The 15,027-nt window shown below is 43.1% G+C and overlaps 1 protein-coding gene across 1 annotated transcript in view; it reads right to left on the bottom strand.

Moving 5' to 3' along the window:
* Positions 1 to 15,027, bottom strand: part of PAPPA (pappalysin 1) — a 242,095-nt gene that overhangs the window by 154,667 nt on the left and 72,401 nt on the right. Inside the window, exons 6-7 of the mRNA XM_030294042.1 lie at positions 14,554 to 14,675; positions 6,300 to 6,798 (exon numbers count right to left, since the gene is read on the bottom strand). Of these exons, the coding sequence (XP_030149902.1) occupies positions 6,300 to 6,798; positions 14,554 to 14,675 (621 nt within the window). The remainder of the gene's footprint in view (positions 1 to 6,299; positions 6,799 to 14,553; positions 14,676 to 15,027) is intronic.

The following is a 15,027-nucleotide window of genomic DNA, read 5'->3' as shown; positions in this document are numbered from 1 at the left end:
TCTGCCCCTTTCCTGCTCACTCTCGCTCTCTCTCTCTCTCTCTCTCTCTCAAAAATGAATAAATAAACATTAAAATAAACAACGTGCTCATGAGGTCAGGAATCAGGGCTCTATTCCTAGTTCTAGCACAGTATATGGCATAGCACAGACACTTAGTAAATACTTGCTAAACAACAAATATTACTGAACATGATTATATTTGATTTGCATGATTTGGTCGATGAATGAATTAACAAATGTACACATACAAGAACAAAGAATGGATGAGTCAGGGACATACAGAAAGAGCCAGGAAAAGAAATGGGACTAAAAAAACAATGAGGTGGTGAGTCAGCTTGAGAGCCATAAAAACAGCATGAGAGAGCCACCTGTGTCTTCAGTTGACCCTGATTTGGTCTAAACTTCCTCAATCCTCTGAGGATTAATATGGCATCACATGTCAATGTTATGGCTAAGATCTTTAGGCAAGAGGCATCTTTCCAGAGGTTCCACTTTGTGTTACTGCTGACTCGTTCTTCACTCATTCATTCAACACCATTCATGAAGCTCTGATGCTGTCACACACTAGCATGTTAAATTTTGTACTTAAGAATCTGAACCAAGTGAGAGAAGAAGGAAAAAAAAAAAAGAAACAAAGACACAAGCACAGTTAAATATAAGGCAAGCCAAACAGTGATCAAGGACCAAAGATCCTGTTATACAACACCTATGTTCCAAACAGGAGACACTTCTGGTCTCTGTTCAAATATCACCCCATCGGAGGCCTTCCCTTACCACTTCTCTAAAATCACTAAATGCTACCCAACTGCGATATTATGCAATTATTTCTGGTTTGTGTCTCCCAGCTACATCGTAGGAATTAATGAGAAGAAGGATCTTTCCTGCTCTGTTCACCACTACATCCCTAGTGCTTAGAAAATAGATGGATTCATGGTGGAAATCAAAAAATATTTGCTGAGTGAAGGGACTGATAGATAAACTACAGTTTTTGAGTGGATTGATGGGGTTCTGAGCACATAGAGTCCAGAGGAAGAGATGTGGGATCCAATTTGTAAAATTTGGACTCATATTCACAAGAAACTCCACCCAGATCATGTAAATATCTCCTTTCCTTATGTTTGTTTTCCCCAAGAATTATATTGAGAATGACAAGAAGGTGAGGCAAAACAGATATTGTGTTGGCAGGTTAACAGGTCTGAACGAGAGAGAAGAATCAATGGAATAATTAACTGGGATACATACATAAGCCAATTGGGAAAGGTGACTTTTAAGAATATTTCCAGTTGTAAATCAAAAGTCCTAAGCGAGGGGTACAAACATATATGTTCAACCAGAGAATGAATGACTAAGAGCACTTAGCTTTGGAGTTGATAGATTTACATACAACTCCAGGTAGGTGGCTGGATAGCTGTGTAAAGACTGACCTCAGGTCCTCATCCATAATCTGGGATAAGACCACCTACTTTGTGGGGCTGCTGTATAGATTCAATCAAATGAGATTACTTAAGTAACACATTCAGTAAATTCTTGACACATAGTAGGTACTTAGTAAATTACAGCTTCTCCATTTCTCTTCAACCGCCAAACTCTTTCCCATTCTTCATTCAAGAGCCATTCAAAAATATTCACTATCTCCTTTGTGCCAGGAATCGTTCTAGGCACTTAGAATGCACTAGCAGACACACAGGCAAAAATTCCAGTCCTCAGGAGGTTTATTTTCCTTAATTGCACCTCAATTCTTCCAAGTTTGGGTTAGAAGCCGCTGACTCTTTGTCTCTGTTTCTGCCTTTAGGGCATTATATACTGCAGTGACATTGCTTCCCTAACTCTCTTTCTTTCCACAGTGTGACCACCCTGAGCGCAGACTCCATGCCTGTCCATTCATTGTTTATGGTTTGCTTTATACCTCACTTTCTCTAAGCCAAAAAAAAAAAAAAAAAAAAGGAAGAAGAAGAAGGAAGGAAGGAAGGAAGGAAGGAAGGAAGGAAGGAAAGTAAGCAAGTAAGTTAGCTTAGTTTTATCCAGAGTCTTTACTTAGAGAAATCTAAAGACTCCATGGAGACCCAAGGAGCATGGTGGCCAGTGCAGGAGCACTTGGCAGTCAAGTTGAGAAAGAGAAGCTCCCCTGCTCTTTCTTCTCAGATAGGTGTCTAAAGAAATTGGCCATGTGATTTGTGCTTCTGGACTCCAAGAGTGGGTCACAGTAACTGACTGAGGTCAACTGGCCCGTGAGTTGTAGTCTGCCTTCCACTTGCTGCATCTCAAACTTCAGCCAGCTTGGATGCAGGTCTGAGCTCCAGAATTCTGCCTTTGCATTATTACCTGAGATGGTGTGGTGTTGTGGTTGACAAGGTGTTATGTGGAATTTGAGGTGGGTTTTAAACCTGACTCTGCCATTACCAGCTGTATTACATTGGATAAATCACTTTTCTGAGCTTCAGCTTTTTCTCTGAGCTTTACCTCCTCATACGTATTTGTAAAGCACTTAAAGCAGAGAGAATATCCAGCAAATGGTTGCCATTGTTGTTGTTATTTTTATCATCACCATTATTATTGTCTGCACACTACACATTTCAGTAGGGTATCCTAGGGACTCAGTGAGGACCCCTCTGGGTACTGATTCTCATAGTCTCTGCTAAGTCCCTTTTACTACAAAAAAGTGAATGAATCACCTGTGACCTAAGAACAACGTCTACTCACAGCCAAGAGTTTAATGTGTTGGCCTTTCATTTTACAAAGGGGGAAACTGAAGCCAACAGACGTGATACAACATGTCTTAATAACATATGGTGAGTTAGTAGCAGAGTCAATGCTGGTCCCCTTTCCCTCCATCAGTGTCAGTTCCCATCCAATAGAGGGGTTTTCATGTAAGGGAGACAGTCCACATTTCTTCTTCATTCTGGCCAAAAGTAATCAGTCTCCTAGAAATGCCCATTGGGTAAGCACAGAAGCCTCTCCCTTCATCAATGTCATACCTTGGGAAACTATCTCTAGTACAGATAACAGAAAGAATAAATATTTTTGCTGAGAGAAAAAAATGAAGACAAAGGTCAAAGGGAATCATGTAATGGGTTGAGTCAGGAAAGAAAAAGAAAGCATTTTTTTCTCTCTCTCCTCTTTTTCTCCAAAACAGTCTTTATATAGAACTTGTATAAGAGCCAATTTATTTGATATGGAAAAAATGTGAAAGCAGCAAAACATACCACACACACACGCGTGCACACACACACACACACACACACACACAAAGAGGTATTTGTGTTGGAGTTCAGAACTCGAATTACCAAAAGATAAAGGAGTTGAAATGGTAGGTTGACTTGGAATGATGTTTTACTTGTTTTAGAGTCTCAGAGAACATTCAGGTCAGGAATGTAATGTAGTCCAGTCTAGGTCTCCAATAAATTCAATGGGACGCAAGAAAGACATAGAGGAAGTCAATGTAGGCCTCAGTCTAGCCATGTGTCTGACACATAGCCTAAGAAAGATTTGCTGGTGAATGAAAGAACAAATGGCACATAAAAGTGTGGGTCCGACTAGTGGTGGTTCTGGAAGTAAAGTGGTACAAGACTGTTCATTTTTTATCATGTAGTTAAGGTCTTCAGCACTGAAGTGTGAGTGTCTATAGGAAAGGCGCCGGGTCATTCCTGACATACCCAGATCCCAGTGAACACTCTGGCTCACAGAATGTTCTCAATACATATTCATAAATTGAGTGAGTATTGGGAACGAAACCTTGGAAATCCCAGAGCCTTATAGATCACTTTGAGCAGTGGCTATTAAACTGTATGTAACCACGGGGCACCTGGGTGGCTCAGTCAGTTAAGCATCTGACTTTGGCTCAGGTCACAATCTCACGGCTCATGAGTTTGAGCCCTACGTCAGGTTCTATGCTGACATCTCAGAGTCTGAAGCCTGCTTCAGATTCTATGTCTCCCTTTCTCTCTGCCCCTCCCCAGCTTGCACCCTGTCTCTCTCTTTCAAAAATAAATTAAAAACATTAAAAAAATAAATAAAATAAAATAAATGTAGCCAGTCTTAGAGTAATTTGGGAAGACCCTGTAGGCAAGTTTCTGATCAAGTTGTCTAGGCTGAGATCTAAGGACTTGTCCTAAGTTCTCAGGTGTTGTTGTTGCTCCTGGTCTGGGGCAGGAGAACCTGTTTTGGTTCTTAAATGTAACTGCACATTATAATCATCTGGTAATATTTTAAAAGACTTGATTGCCAGGCTTTATCCTCCTTACCAATTAAATAAATGCCTGGGGCATTGGTGGAGGGTGGGAGATGGGGGTGGAGAGGGGATGCTGGCGAAACACAAGTGATTTTAAAGTGCCCCAAGTTTCCATAACGTGCACTTGACTTTGAGAACCCCCAGCCTAGTATGTCTTCCTCCTTGTAAATTAAGGCTTCTGAAGCCCCAGAAAGGGTAAGTGATTAGCCTAAGATCCTAGAGCAAATCAATGACTATCTGGGAATGGAACTCAGGGGACTCTCACTTCTTCAGATGGATTTCCACCATTCCACATTTATCAACTCAAGTCAGCTCTCACAGGCACACAACTCCAGGCAAAAAAAAAAAAAAAAAAAAAAAAAAAAAAAAGCTGGATTTAAACCGAGGGTGTAAGGCATCTATTCTCTCCATTGTTTTATAAAGAAATTTTAAGTGGATGCATATTTATAGAATTTTACCACTCTAGACAAGCAAGAAGATGAAAGAGAGTTATGGAATATTTTCAAGGCAAGATGATCCTTTAAATTTTAAGTACATTCTCAAACACAAACCAAGTGCTGCCTCTGAGTTCCTGAACAGATGTTCTTTCTTCATCTCTGAGTCAATGAATGGGCAAGGGTCTGCTTGTGATGTGCACGTTAATTGCTGGTATGTAAAAGGGAGTGCTGGAAAAGTATTTGAAAGTGGTTCTGTCTCTTAAAAAGATTAAAAGTTTCCTCCAGAACTTGGTTTCTATTAATGATTGGCTCAGTAAATATTTTCAAGTAGACAGAGCAGAGATTGTGTCTTCTATCGTCTTAGAACCAAAGAAAGTGCCATAAAAAGGCCCATAGAAACCACTGACATGAGCACTGTCATCACACAGAAGAGGGAAGTGAGGCTCAAAGAGACTGACGGGCTAATCTAAAATTAGTAAGTGGACCGGCTGGGGCTAAACCAAGGCATCTGACTTCCGAGCTATTGCTCTTTCCAGTACTCAAAGTGTTCCCTACCAATGTCCTTTGCACTTACAGCAGATATTCAACAAAAGTGTGGTGATTAACTTCGTAGATTTCTCGGTACCCAAGTTAGGTGGTGAAAGCACCCTCATTTGTTGGATTAAAGCAGAAGTTGGAATCACATCTTTAAGCGAACACTGGTCGAAGGCACTGGCTTAGGAATCAGGACAGAACCTGATCTTACCACTTTCTAACTATGTGACCTTGGACAAGTGACTTCACGTCTTGAATCTGTTGCACCCTTCTTTGTAAAACAAGAAGGGTAACTGGGCTGGTTTGTGGAGAGGATGAAATAAATGAGTAGAAGATGCAAAGATCTCAGCCCATTGTCTGGCACACAGGCAAAGCACTAATGAGGCCACTGTAAGGTGGCCTCTCAGAAAACATAAAACCTGATGATGTTGGAGGAAAAGGTAGCTTGAGAAATGAATATTAAGGATGAGCACTATCTTGCATAAAAGCCGTGAGCATCCCAAAAGGATCTTGGAGACCTAGAGCTGCAAGGGCTCTTAAGGATCAAATGGGTTTGAACCTCTCTTCCACTTTGGAAAAGGAAACAACACAAGGACTGTGGCAGGTGATGTTCACCTTCCAAGAACATTCCCATGCAAATACACAGAACCATGCTCAATTCCCAGGCAACCTGCTACTTAGCTTCACGCCCTTCTCATTCACTGAAAAAGCAATCCAAATGCATGAATCTTCAATTAAATATAAAAAGGAAATCCTTAGCAAACTTCCATTCTTCCAATTTCATGAGTAATACCTGACTTACTCATTGCTAATCTTATACAGCCTCCTTCATTTAATTGTTCGGAAAACCAAGAGAGGTCTGGGAATCTTAGAGTTATGTTAGAGCTCTCCCCAAATTCCAGACCTCCTGGTTACTTGTGCTTTGCCATTCTCACCATATCAACTCTGCCTTATTAAGACCGTTCCACACCCACTGCCAGGTTATGAATCCCTAGAAGTGAATCTGTCTGTGATGAATGTTTTTCCAAGACAGGCCTTTCTGACACTCCTTACATTTGCCCACCCACAAGACCACCTCCTTATCCAGAGAGTGCACTTACGTGTCCATGAATCTTCTATTGAGGTGTAGAAGGGAGGCCACATCCACCTGGAGAGGAGGGTCCCGGACCACCTTGTACTGCAGGGGCTTACACTCTAGGCAGAGCGGGCTGTCCGGAATGGAGGTCAACATGGCCGCATCAATCTCCAGGTGCTCATCCAATGTGTAGATCTGGATGCCGTACACCTCCTCACCCACATCCCGGAGTTTGATGGTCAATGGGACATCGCAGAAGACGTTCTGAGGGCCCAGGGAGATGTTCTTCCCACTGACAGTCAATAGTTTGATGTCATTGACTGCCCCACTAGAGTCCCAGTCAGTGGAGACAAAGGTTACCCATATGGTTAAAGACTCAGGGACCAAAGGGTAGCGAAATTCCAGTTCAAGGTAGCAGCCCTGTGGCTCAGGGCAGGCTGGAGGGACTGTGTGTGGGTTGACAGCTGAATTTGGGCTCCAGGTGCGGACACTGGACTTACAGGGCTGTTCAACATCTGGATGACCTATGGAGAAGAGATGAGGGTATGAGTTCCTGAAAGCCCTTCAGTCTGGTCCTTGGAGCTTCCTGTACACAGTAGGAGAGACTGGTCTGACTAGAGCTCAGACAGAGGTGAAAAGAGAGGGAAGATTCTCAGTGTTTTGGTGAATCAGTTGTATGCACAGCATCCAGCCCATCTCCACCCTTGCAATACAGATCTTGGATAAATCACAAAACATTTGCTCACAACTACATTCAAGTAAGTGTCTTACTATTGAGTCAATGCCCAAACTTTCTTTCTTCATTCCCTACTTGCAGGCTTTGCTGCCCCAGATGGAAAGAAGGAAGGGACACACATTTGCTTAACACACATTTGCTAAACATCGCCTGAACTTGCTTATTTCTTGCAAAGACTCATCTCAGAGGTGAGGCAACTAAGGCTCAGAAATGTGGAGTGGACTGATCAAAGTCTCACAGCTTGATGTGAAGGTCAGTCAGCATTGGAACCCAGTTTTGTCTCATCTTGAAGTTCATACTCTTTATTCTCCCTACTGCATGCAGAGGCCACAAAAATAAACTAGAATCCTTATAGTACTGCTTTCAGTACAACCTGCTTCAAATGACAGAAGAACCAGAAACCTCCAGCAAAGAAGAGATGAGTGCAGATAGTTCCTCCCATTGGATTGAGGATTCTGGGAGGGAAACTGTGTAGAACCATGAATGACAGAACTGGAAGGCAGCCCTGGAGCCATCTTATCTCTCCTCCTCCTCTTTACCACATGAGGTCATTCCATACCACTGAGCTTCTCAGAGCTCTGTCCAGTCTGACTCAGGAAAGGGGAGGGTTGGGTGAGGCAGGGGAGGGGGGAGAAGGAAGGAGGGATTCTTCTACTCTTTCCCCAGGGAGACAATGCCTCATCCCCACTGATCTCAGCCTGCAGTGACTTCTGAATTTTTCTCTGATGAGATCATGTAGTCCTAGACCCTCAGAGAGCTCTCCTTTGCACTGCTGAGAAAAGTAATCAGGACTCTGTAATGATCGGCTCTAATTTGTTTAAGGGAATCTAACAAGAGATACAGATCACTGGTGAGGGTAGGACGCAGGATCTCAAGTTGTCCTATTAGCCACATTTTTTTTCCATCTTTTGGTGGCAAGTGGGATGCTGGGTACTTCTAAATCAAAAGGAAAAAGGCAATCTTTGCTGGAAATGGCTTTGTGGTAGTGTTACAGCATCATAGGAATTGCAATGTGAAAACTAGAAAACCATTTTGGGTAGAAAAGCTATTCCAGTGAAGGCTATAAAAATGCCTCCAATCTCCATGCCTCTGCCCAGCCAAGGGAGAAGAGAGAAGACATCAAGTGGAGATGGAGAAGAGAAAAAGAAAAGAAAGTGGGCGGCGGGGGGGGGGGGCGGTTGAGAAGAATTCAAAAGACTTTTTAGATATAACACATCAGAGCAGGAATAAATGGATATAACTACTCCACCATTCCTAGGCAAGGTTCATCCATTTCAGCAAATGCTGGCTAGAAGTGACCAGTGATTTAAGTCAAAGGCACAAATAAGACTCCCTAGCGAGGCTGAAGCTTTTCTTCGTGTCGACTCTCCAACCCAATGGAGTCCCTGATTGTCTTAGCTTTATGAGTTGTTGGCACATACATTATCATTTATTCACTGAGCTTTCCTGAGGGCAACATTTTAATGTATATGGAGCACATTCCCTAGCCATTAATGTATTCATCCGTTTGTCACCAAGATCCTGTAAGACAGTTATCATTTTTGTCTCTCATATCTCTGTTTCACTCAATGACAGGTAGCCTTTATTTAATATAGTACCTGGTCCATAGACAGTGATGATAGTGGATATTCAATAAATATTTGTTAAATGAAGAATCTTCTATCTTGCTAATATGGAGTTAAAAAAGCAGCGAGCACTTTGTGGAATGCAGAAGCCCATTGCGTTATGGTGAGTGCCAGGTGAACATTCCACCTCCTCCTCGCACTTTCTCTTGGAACTGGAAAAGGATGCAACAATCTTTCTCCTTCCTTGGAGAAAATGGCTATCAGTGATGGGAGCCACAACAGAGCAAAGATGACAAATGTGTCTGTCCCCTGCCTTCTCCCTGATTTCTTGTTAATCAACAGAGGGACCAAATGCTTTTCAAAGGACAGTAAGGTGAGCCTGGACCTTACAGTCAAGTAGGTAAAGAGGAATGGAGATCTTAGCAAAGCTTGTGCTTGTACTGTCATCAGAGACAAACTTTTACATGTCAAAAAGAGCCTCAGGGTTATAGAGTCCAGCCATCGCCAATGCAGCAACCCCTTGAACCATGCCAGGCTCCACGAACTGACCATCCTGAGTTCGGTGCCACGCCAAACATGTTACATGCCTCATTTTTGCAATAAGTCTATGGCACAGGTCTTAAGAAACTCATTTTCCAGAAGAGGGAACTGAGACTCAGATGGTTAAGTCACTCCCTGATGGGGAGCAGAATATTATGTGATACTGTTCATCCAGGCAGCATGCCAAACTTTGAAGCAATGGAAGCTGGGCTGAACTATACGCTCATTGTGTCCCCTACTCTGATGATACCTACCTCACAGGGGTGCTATAAAACTCAAAATGGGATGGTATACTTACTAGATGTCACAAATAGATTAGCTCTGTTATGAAACATAAGGAGGAAGGAACGGGGAAAAGCTTGGGACGAAGAGGTAGTCTAAGCAAAGAGAACAGCTGAGAGTGAACAGGAACAAAGATGACTATGGTTGTGAGTGCAAGGGAGAGTAGCAAGGGGTGAGGCCAGCAAGCTAAACATAACCCAGATTCTGGAGAGTCTTGTATGGCACTTTAAGGAAACTGCACTTTATACTGAGAAGGAAGGAGGGGCTAGTGAAAAATTTTAAGCAAACAAGTGAAAATTATCTTTTAGCAAAACCACTTTTTAGAGTCACAGATACTATCTATCCATCTATGTATTTGTCCATCTATCTGTCTGCCTGTCCATCCATCCTCCATCCATCCATCCATCCATCCATCCATCCATCCGTCTGTCCAAAGAATAATTACTGACTGCCTGGTCTGTGCCCAGTACTAGGCTAGTCCCTGGGAAAACAGGTTTCTATACACATGGCCTCTGCCCCCATGGAGCTTCTAGTCTAGTGAAACCAGGTGAGAAATGATTGTACTAACACAGACAATCACACCTGTGGCTTGGACAAGGGACCCTAAAAAGAGATGAGGACCAACCCAAAGTGCCTAAGAGGGAAAAAAATGAACAAGGCTAGAAAGTTGACTGGGAGTGACTGTGAGGCAGGGAAAAGGGCAGAGAAAAGGGGGAAGGGAGGAGAAGGGAAGGAAGGAAGGAGGAAAAAAGTAAGAAGGAAGGGGGAAGAAAGAAAAGCATGAAAGTACTGTTACTTCATTATTAATACCTATCCTTTTGTATATACGGTGATTACATGGAAAGGTACATGTTGATACAAGCTGTGCACTAGAAATGAGGCTACATATGTGTGAAATTTATTTATATATACTTATGCTGATTTAAATGTACATTTATGAACATCCATACAGACATCTATTATATATCTTTGTGTATAAACCCTGCAGCTGTTGACACAAATATAGTTATAAAAACTTAGTGCCAAGTTTTTCCAGATGAATACTTCAGCACACCTGAAATATTATGGGCAGAAAAATGGGGGAAAGGACTCACACAGATAAGAAAAAATGAAAACAGCTAGTGCCATGTGTCACTCTCACGGAAAACCCAACATTTGCGAGGTGTTACATGCTTGGACATGTGATCTTACCAGAGATGTGAGTTGATGAGGCCTAACTATCTCAGTCCTGGGTGACAAGTGTCCATGGTATTAAACCCCTCAAGAAACACTCAACTCTGAAATACAGTTTTTGCTCAAGATATAGGAAAACAGGTTTTCTTCTGAGTCCAATCACCTTCCGTGGCCAAAGGCAAGAATTTCTGTGACTGTATTTACCTGAAGTTCATGGAACAGAGTTAATGGAACACCACAGATGTGCAATAAATAATTGTTAAATGAGGGGCGCCTGGGTGGCGCAGTCGGTTAAGCGTCCGACTTCAGCCAGGTCACGATCTCACGGTCCGTGAGTTCGAGCCGCGCGTCGGGCTCTGGGCTGATGGCTCAGAGCCTGGAGCCTGTTTCCGATTCTGTGTCTCCCTCTCTCTCTGCCCCTCCCCCGTTCATGCTCTGTCTCTCTCTGTCCCAAAAATAAATAAACGTTGAAAAAAAAAATTAAAAAAAAAATAATTGTTAAATGATAAATATTCTATCTTATTAATGCGGAGTTAAAATAAAGAAGTTACAGCTCTGTGGAATATTAGAGCTAGAGAGAACGTTTATTCTGTGCATGAGATGCTATCTTCAGAGAAGCTAAGTGACTCATTCAAGGGCACAGAGCACATTAATGTTGGGGCTCAGACCAAGGTCCAGTCCTCTTTATCCCCCCACCCCAAAGATCTGTCTGGCATTGCTCATGGATTTGAGAGTTTTATGTTAGTTTGGGAAGTCTAAAAACTTAAACATGCAAAGATAAATAGGATGAAAATGAGTTGAGAAATAAATTGCAGAGTTTGGCTCATGGAAAAGTTTATTTCTTCAAGGATATTAAAAGGGTCTGAGCCAAAAGGATCACACAGCCTGTAATAGGATGCTCTAAAAAAAGAACAGTGTCTTTTCCTGGCCTGCATGCACTAAATTTACATATTCTGAAGGAAAACCCAAGGCTGCTGGGTTTCCTTGCATGCCTGAGTCAGCTCAGGGAACGAGGGGGCTCAGCACTTCCAGTTGAACTCTGCTCTACATATCGTGCTTTAAGAAGGTCAACAGCAAACCAGGAACAGACTTAACCAATTGACAGTTGGGTTGGATGGAGGTGTGGGGAGATGTCTGAAAATTATTTCATTCATGCAACTGGTAGAACAAACCAAGATGTTTTAGCCAGAGAAGTCTCAGTGGAGAGTCTTGCTGATTATACCTCCTAAATATCTCTCAATTCCATTGACTTCTCTCCATTTCTCACTGCCACGGACCACACCCTGGCCACCACCATCCCTATTCCAGATTCCTGCAACAGCCACTGCTCCCTTTCCCCCAGCACCCTCCTCAGGCTCTTCACCACAGAGCAACCCATGCAATCTTGACAACATGTACATCTCACCATGCAACAGACTCCTGCCAAGGCACGTGGTGCCTCCTTGCTGCCCTCAGTAAAAACCCATCGTTATCCAGTCATTATAGAACACTCAGTCCAACCTTCCCCGACTCCACACCTTACTCTTCATGCTCCAAACCCTCTTAATCTCTCAGAGCATTACTGAAGACCTTCTGTTTATGAGGGTTACATCTACTAGTAGTTGCCATACTATCAATGAAAACTGAGAAACTTTAGAACACAAGAACACATACGCATGTGCTCTATTAGCTATTGGAGCAGTGATAACATCGCATTCCATGCAGGACGGGAAAGCTCCATTCTCACGAGAGACTGGGAGTGGAAATGGTAATCAGTATCATAGCATCATTATGAAAATAATTTTGGTCTTTGAGGATACCCTATAAAGTCTCTAGGAATGCCATAATCCTCCAGATCAGACTCAAAAAACCACTGTTCTAAACATACCCAGTTTCTTTCATGTTGTCAAATGTGCCTTGCTCACTGGTGTGGTGACATTTCCTGGGTGGCCTTAGTCTCAGTTCTACATGAGGCCAGCTTCTCACTGCTCCCCCCAGCACTTTTGTGCTTCGATCAGCATGGGCCTCACTGCACCGGATGGTTACCATCCAGCACCCCTGTTAGATGGCCAGCTCCGCCTTGCCCCATGCACCAAGCACAGTGCCAGGCACACAGTTCCTACAGTGGTCACAGGTGAGACTTGTTCATTCTGTGCGCACACAATGTGTCGTCAGCTGGAAGAGACATGCATTTTCTTCCAGGAAAACCCAAAGTGGGTTCTGCTGGCATGGAAAAGTCACGACTGTGGATTTCAGGAAGAACTTTCTAACGAATGGAAGGCCAAGGAATGTATGAGCTGGTGCTAGGAGAGCCTCAGTAAGGGAGGGCAGGAGGGGGATTCCTGCACTGGGTGGGAACTGGGGCTGGATGACCTAGCCACCCCTTCCAAGTCTGACAGCCCGTGATTCTGTGAGGCTGAACTGAGGGCTTCTCCCAGACATCCCTCTTGCTTTACATTCCAGATGGATTTGTTTAGAGTTCCCAAGTTCAGCTCTCATTTTTATTTTAAGCTACTTTAGAAGATAACAAAGTACAGTGCTGTCATTTTTCTCCTTCACTTTCCTCTCTGATCCCTCTCCCTTGCTTTATTCTCTGGCTTTTTCTTTCCAACCTCCTTTCTAAAAATATAAAGGAAAAGAGGGGAGTTCTCACTGAACCTCAGTGAGGAATCAGATTCTGCTCCCTCTGATGGACTGTGGTCCCCACCCAGGGACCATGGACATGAGCTGCCCTGCACAGAAGCAAGAGGGACCGGGCGGTCGGGGCGGGGTGGGGGGGGGGGGCGGTGCGGAGTTCTAAGCGGAAGTCTCTGAGGGTAAGGGAGAACATGGGGTCTCTGCCAGCCTGGCTTCAGACACTAGATCTGAGCCCTAAAGAAGGGGACATTGCAAAAGGAAACTGAGTAGGCAACTTTCCATGAGATTCTGTTAAGTTCCAAGTGGCTGCTGCAAAGCCAAGTGACCATGGAACAAAGAATTGGGTAAAAGGCACTCTCTTAATTTCTGTAGAAAACCCAGTAGATCTGGCAGTGTGCAGGACTAGAAGACAGCACAGAGACTTTAAGCCCTAGGGAGGTCTGGGAGACCCCCAGACGGGGAGGGTCTGGTCATGGGGAGAGCCCACAACAGTGGCAATCACGAGGTGCTTCCCTCAAGTGTCTTGCTGATAAATGGATCCCAAAAAGGAGGGTACATGGCAGAAAACATTGAGAGGGATAGCTGTGGTGTATATGTGGATGCCCTGGGGATTCTCAGTAACAACCAAAGAAGATAAAGACTACTGAAACCTTGACCAACCCCCGCCCCCCCCACCCAGGTATGTGTGCTGATTCTAAGGTGATCTTGAACCAATAGGCTGTCGGGGTCAGGAGGCGTGTATAAACACACATACAAGCTGTGTCTTTATCAGGTGTGTGGCCTCAGGCACTTGTTCAATATCTCAGCACCTTGGTTTCCTTAAATTTAAAGTGGGATGTCATACCTAACACAGTGAAGAGTTCAAAGACTATGTGTTGAATCGACGCACGAGTATTGGCCTTGATCTTGGCCGAAGGGTGCAAACTTCTAGTTGTACGATGGATAAATTCTGGAGTTTTAATATACAACATGGGGACTCTAGTTAATAATACTGTATCATACACTTGAAAATTGCCTAGAGAGTAGATCTTATATGTTCTCACCACAAAAAACAAAAAAGTATGAGATGATGGATGTGTAAACTAACCTTATTGTGGTAATTACTTCACAATGATACATGTATCAAATCATCAGTTTGTACAATGTGATGTTAGATGTCAATAATGTCTCAAAAACACTTGGGGGAAAAGACAAAAATAAAATTTTAAAAAATAATAAAAGAATAAAATTATAAAAATAAATAACTAAATAATAAAATAAAATATAAAAACTTGGCCTTGAAGATTCCATAAAGATCAAATGAGATAGTATGTAAAGAGTTGTTCTTTGTACCCCTAACCTGTAAATGAGCTTCCAGGTGGCCTTACCTTCTGCTTCCCGAGGACTCCAGTGTCCTGATGGGCCACAGGGCATCGGGGAGGAGGCATTAATGGCATACTGCACCAGGATTCTCCCTTCCAGACAAAGTTCACATGCTGATCCCAATTCTCTAGGAGGCCAAGGAAAGAAGGGAAATGCACTGACTTAGGAACGGTTGAATGAGCTCCTGATCCAGGGCAGAAGACACAACAATTCCACATTACCCTATCCTCCTTATCCTCGCCAAAGATTCCAGAATATGAGCATAAGTGAAATTCCTCCCCAGTGTTCAGCAGAGATCTTATTTAGGCCTATGTGGTTTCTGTCATAACGATAGATACACTTCTTTAATTTCAAGCAGTACAGAATCAACAGGCCAACTACTTACTACCTGTACTAATCTTAGTTCCATCAGACATTCAAGGCTCCACTGAGGACTTGATGTGTGCTTGTGAAAAAATCTTTAGTCCCATTTAACCTCA

The sequence above is a fragment of the Lynx canadensis genome, chromosome D4 (genome assembly GCF_007474595.2).
Source record: "Lynx canadensis isolate LIC74 chromosome D4, mLynCan4.pri.v2, whole genome shotgun sequence".
Taxonomy (NCBI): Eukaryota; Metazoa; Chordata; class Mammalia; order Carnivora; family Felidae; genus Lynx; species Lynx canadensis.
This window is presented reverse-complemented; position numbering and strand designations above follow the sequence as displayed.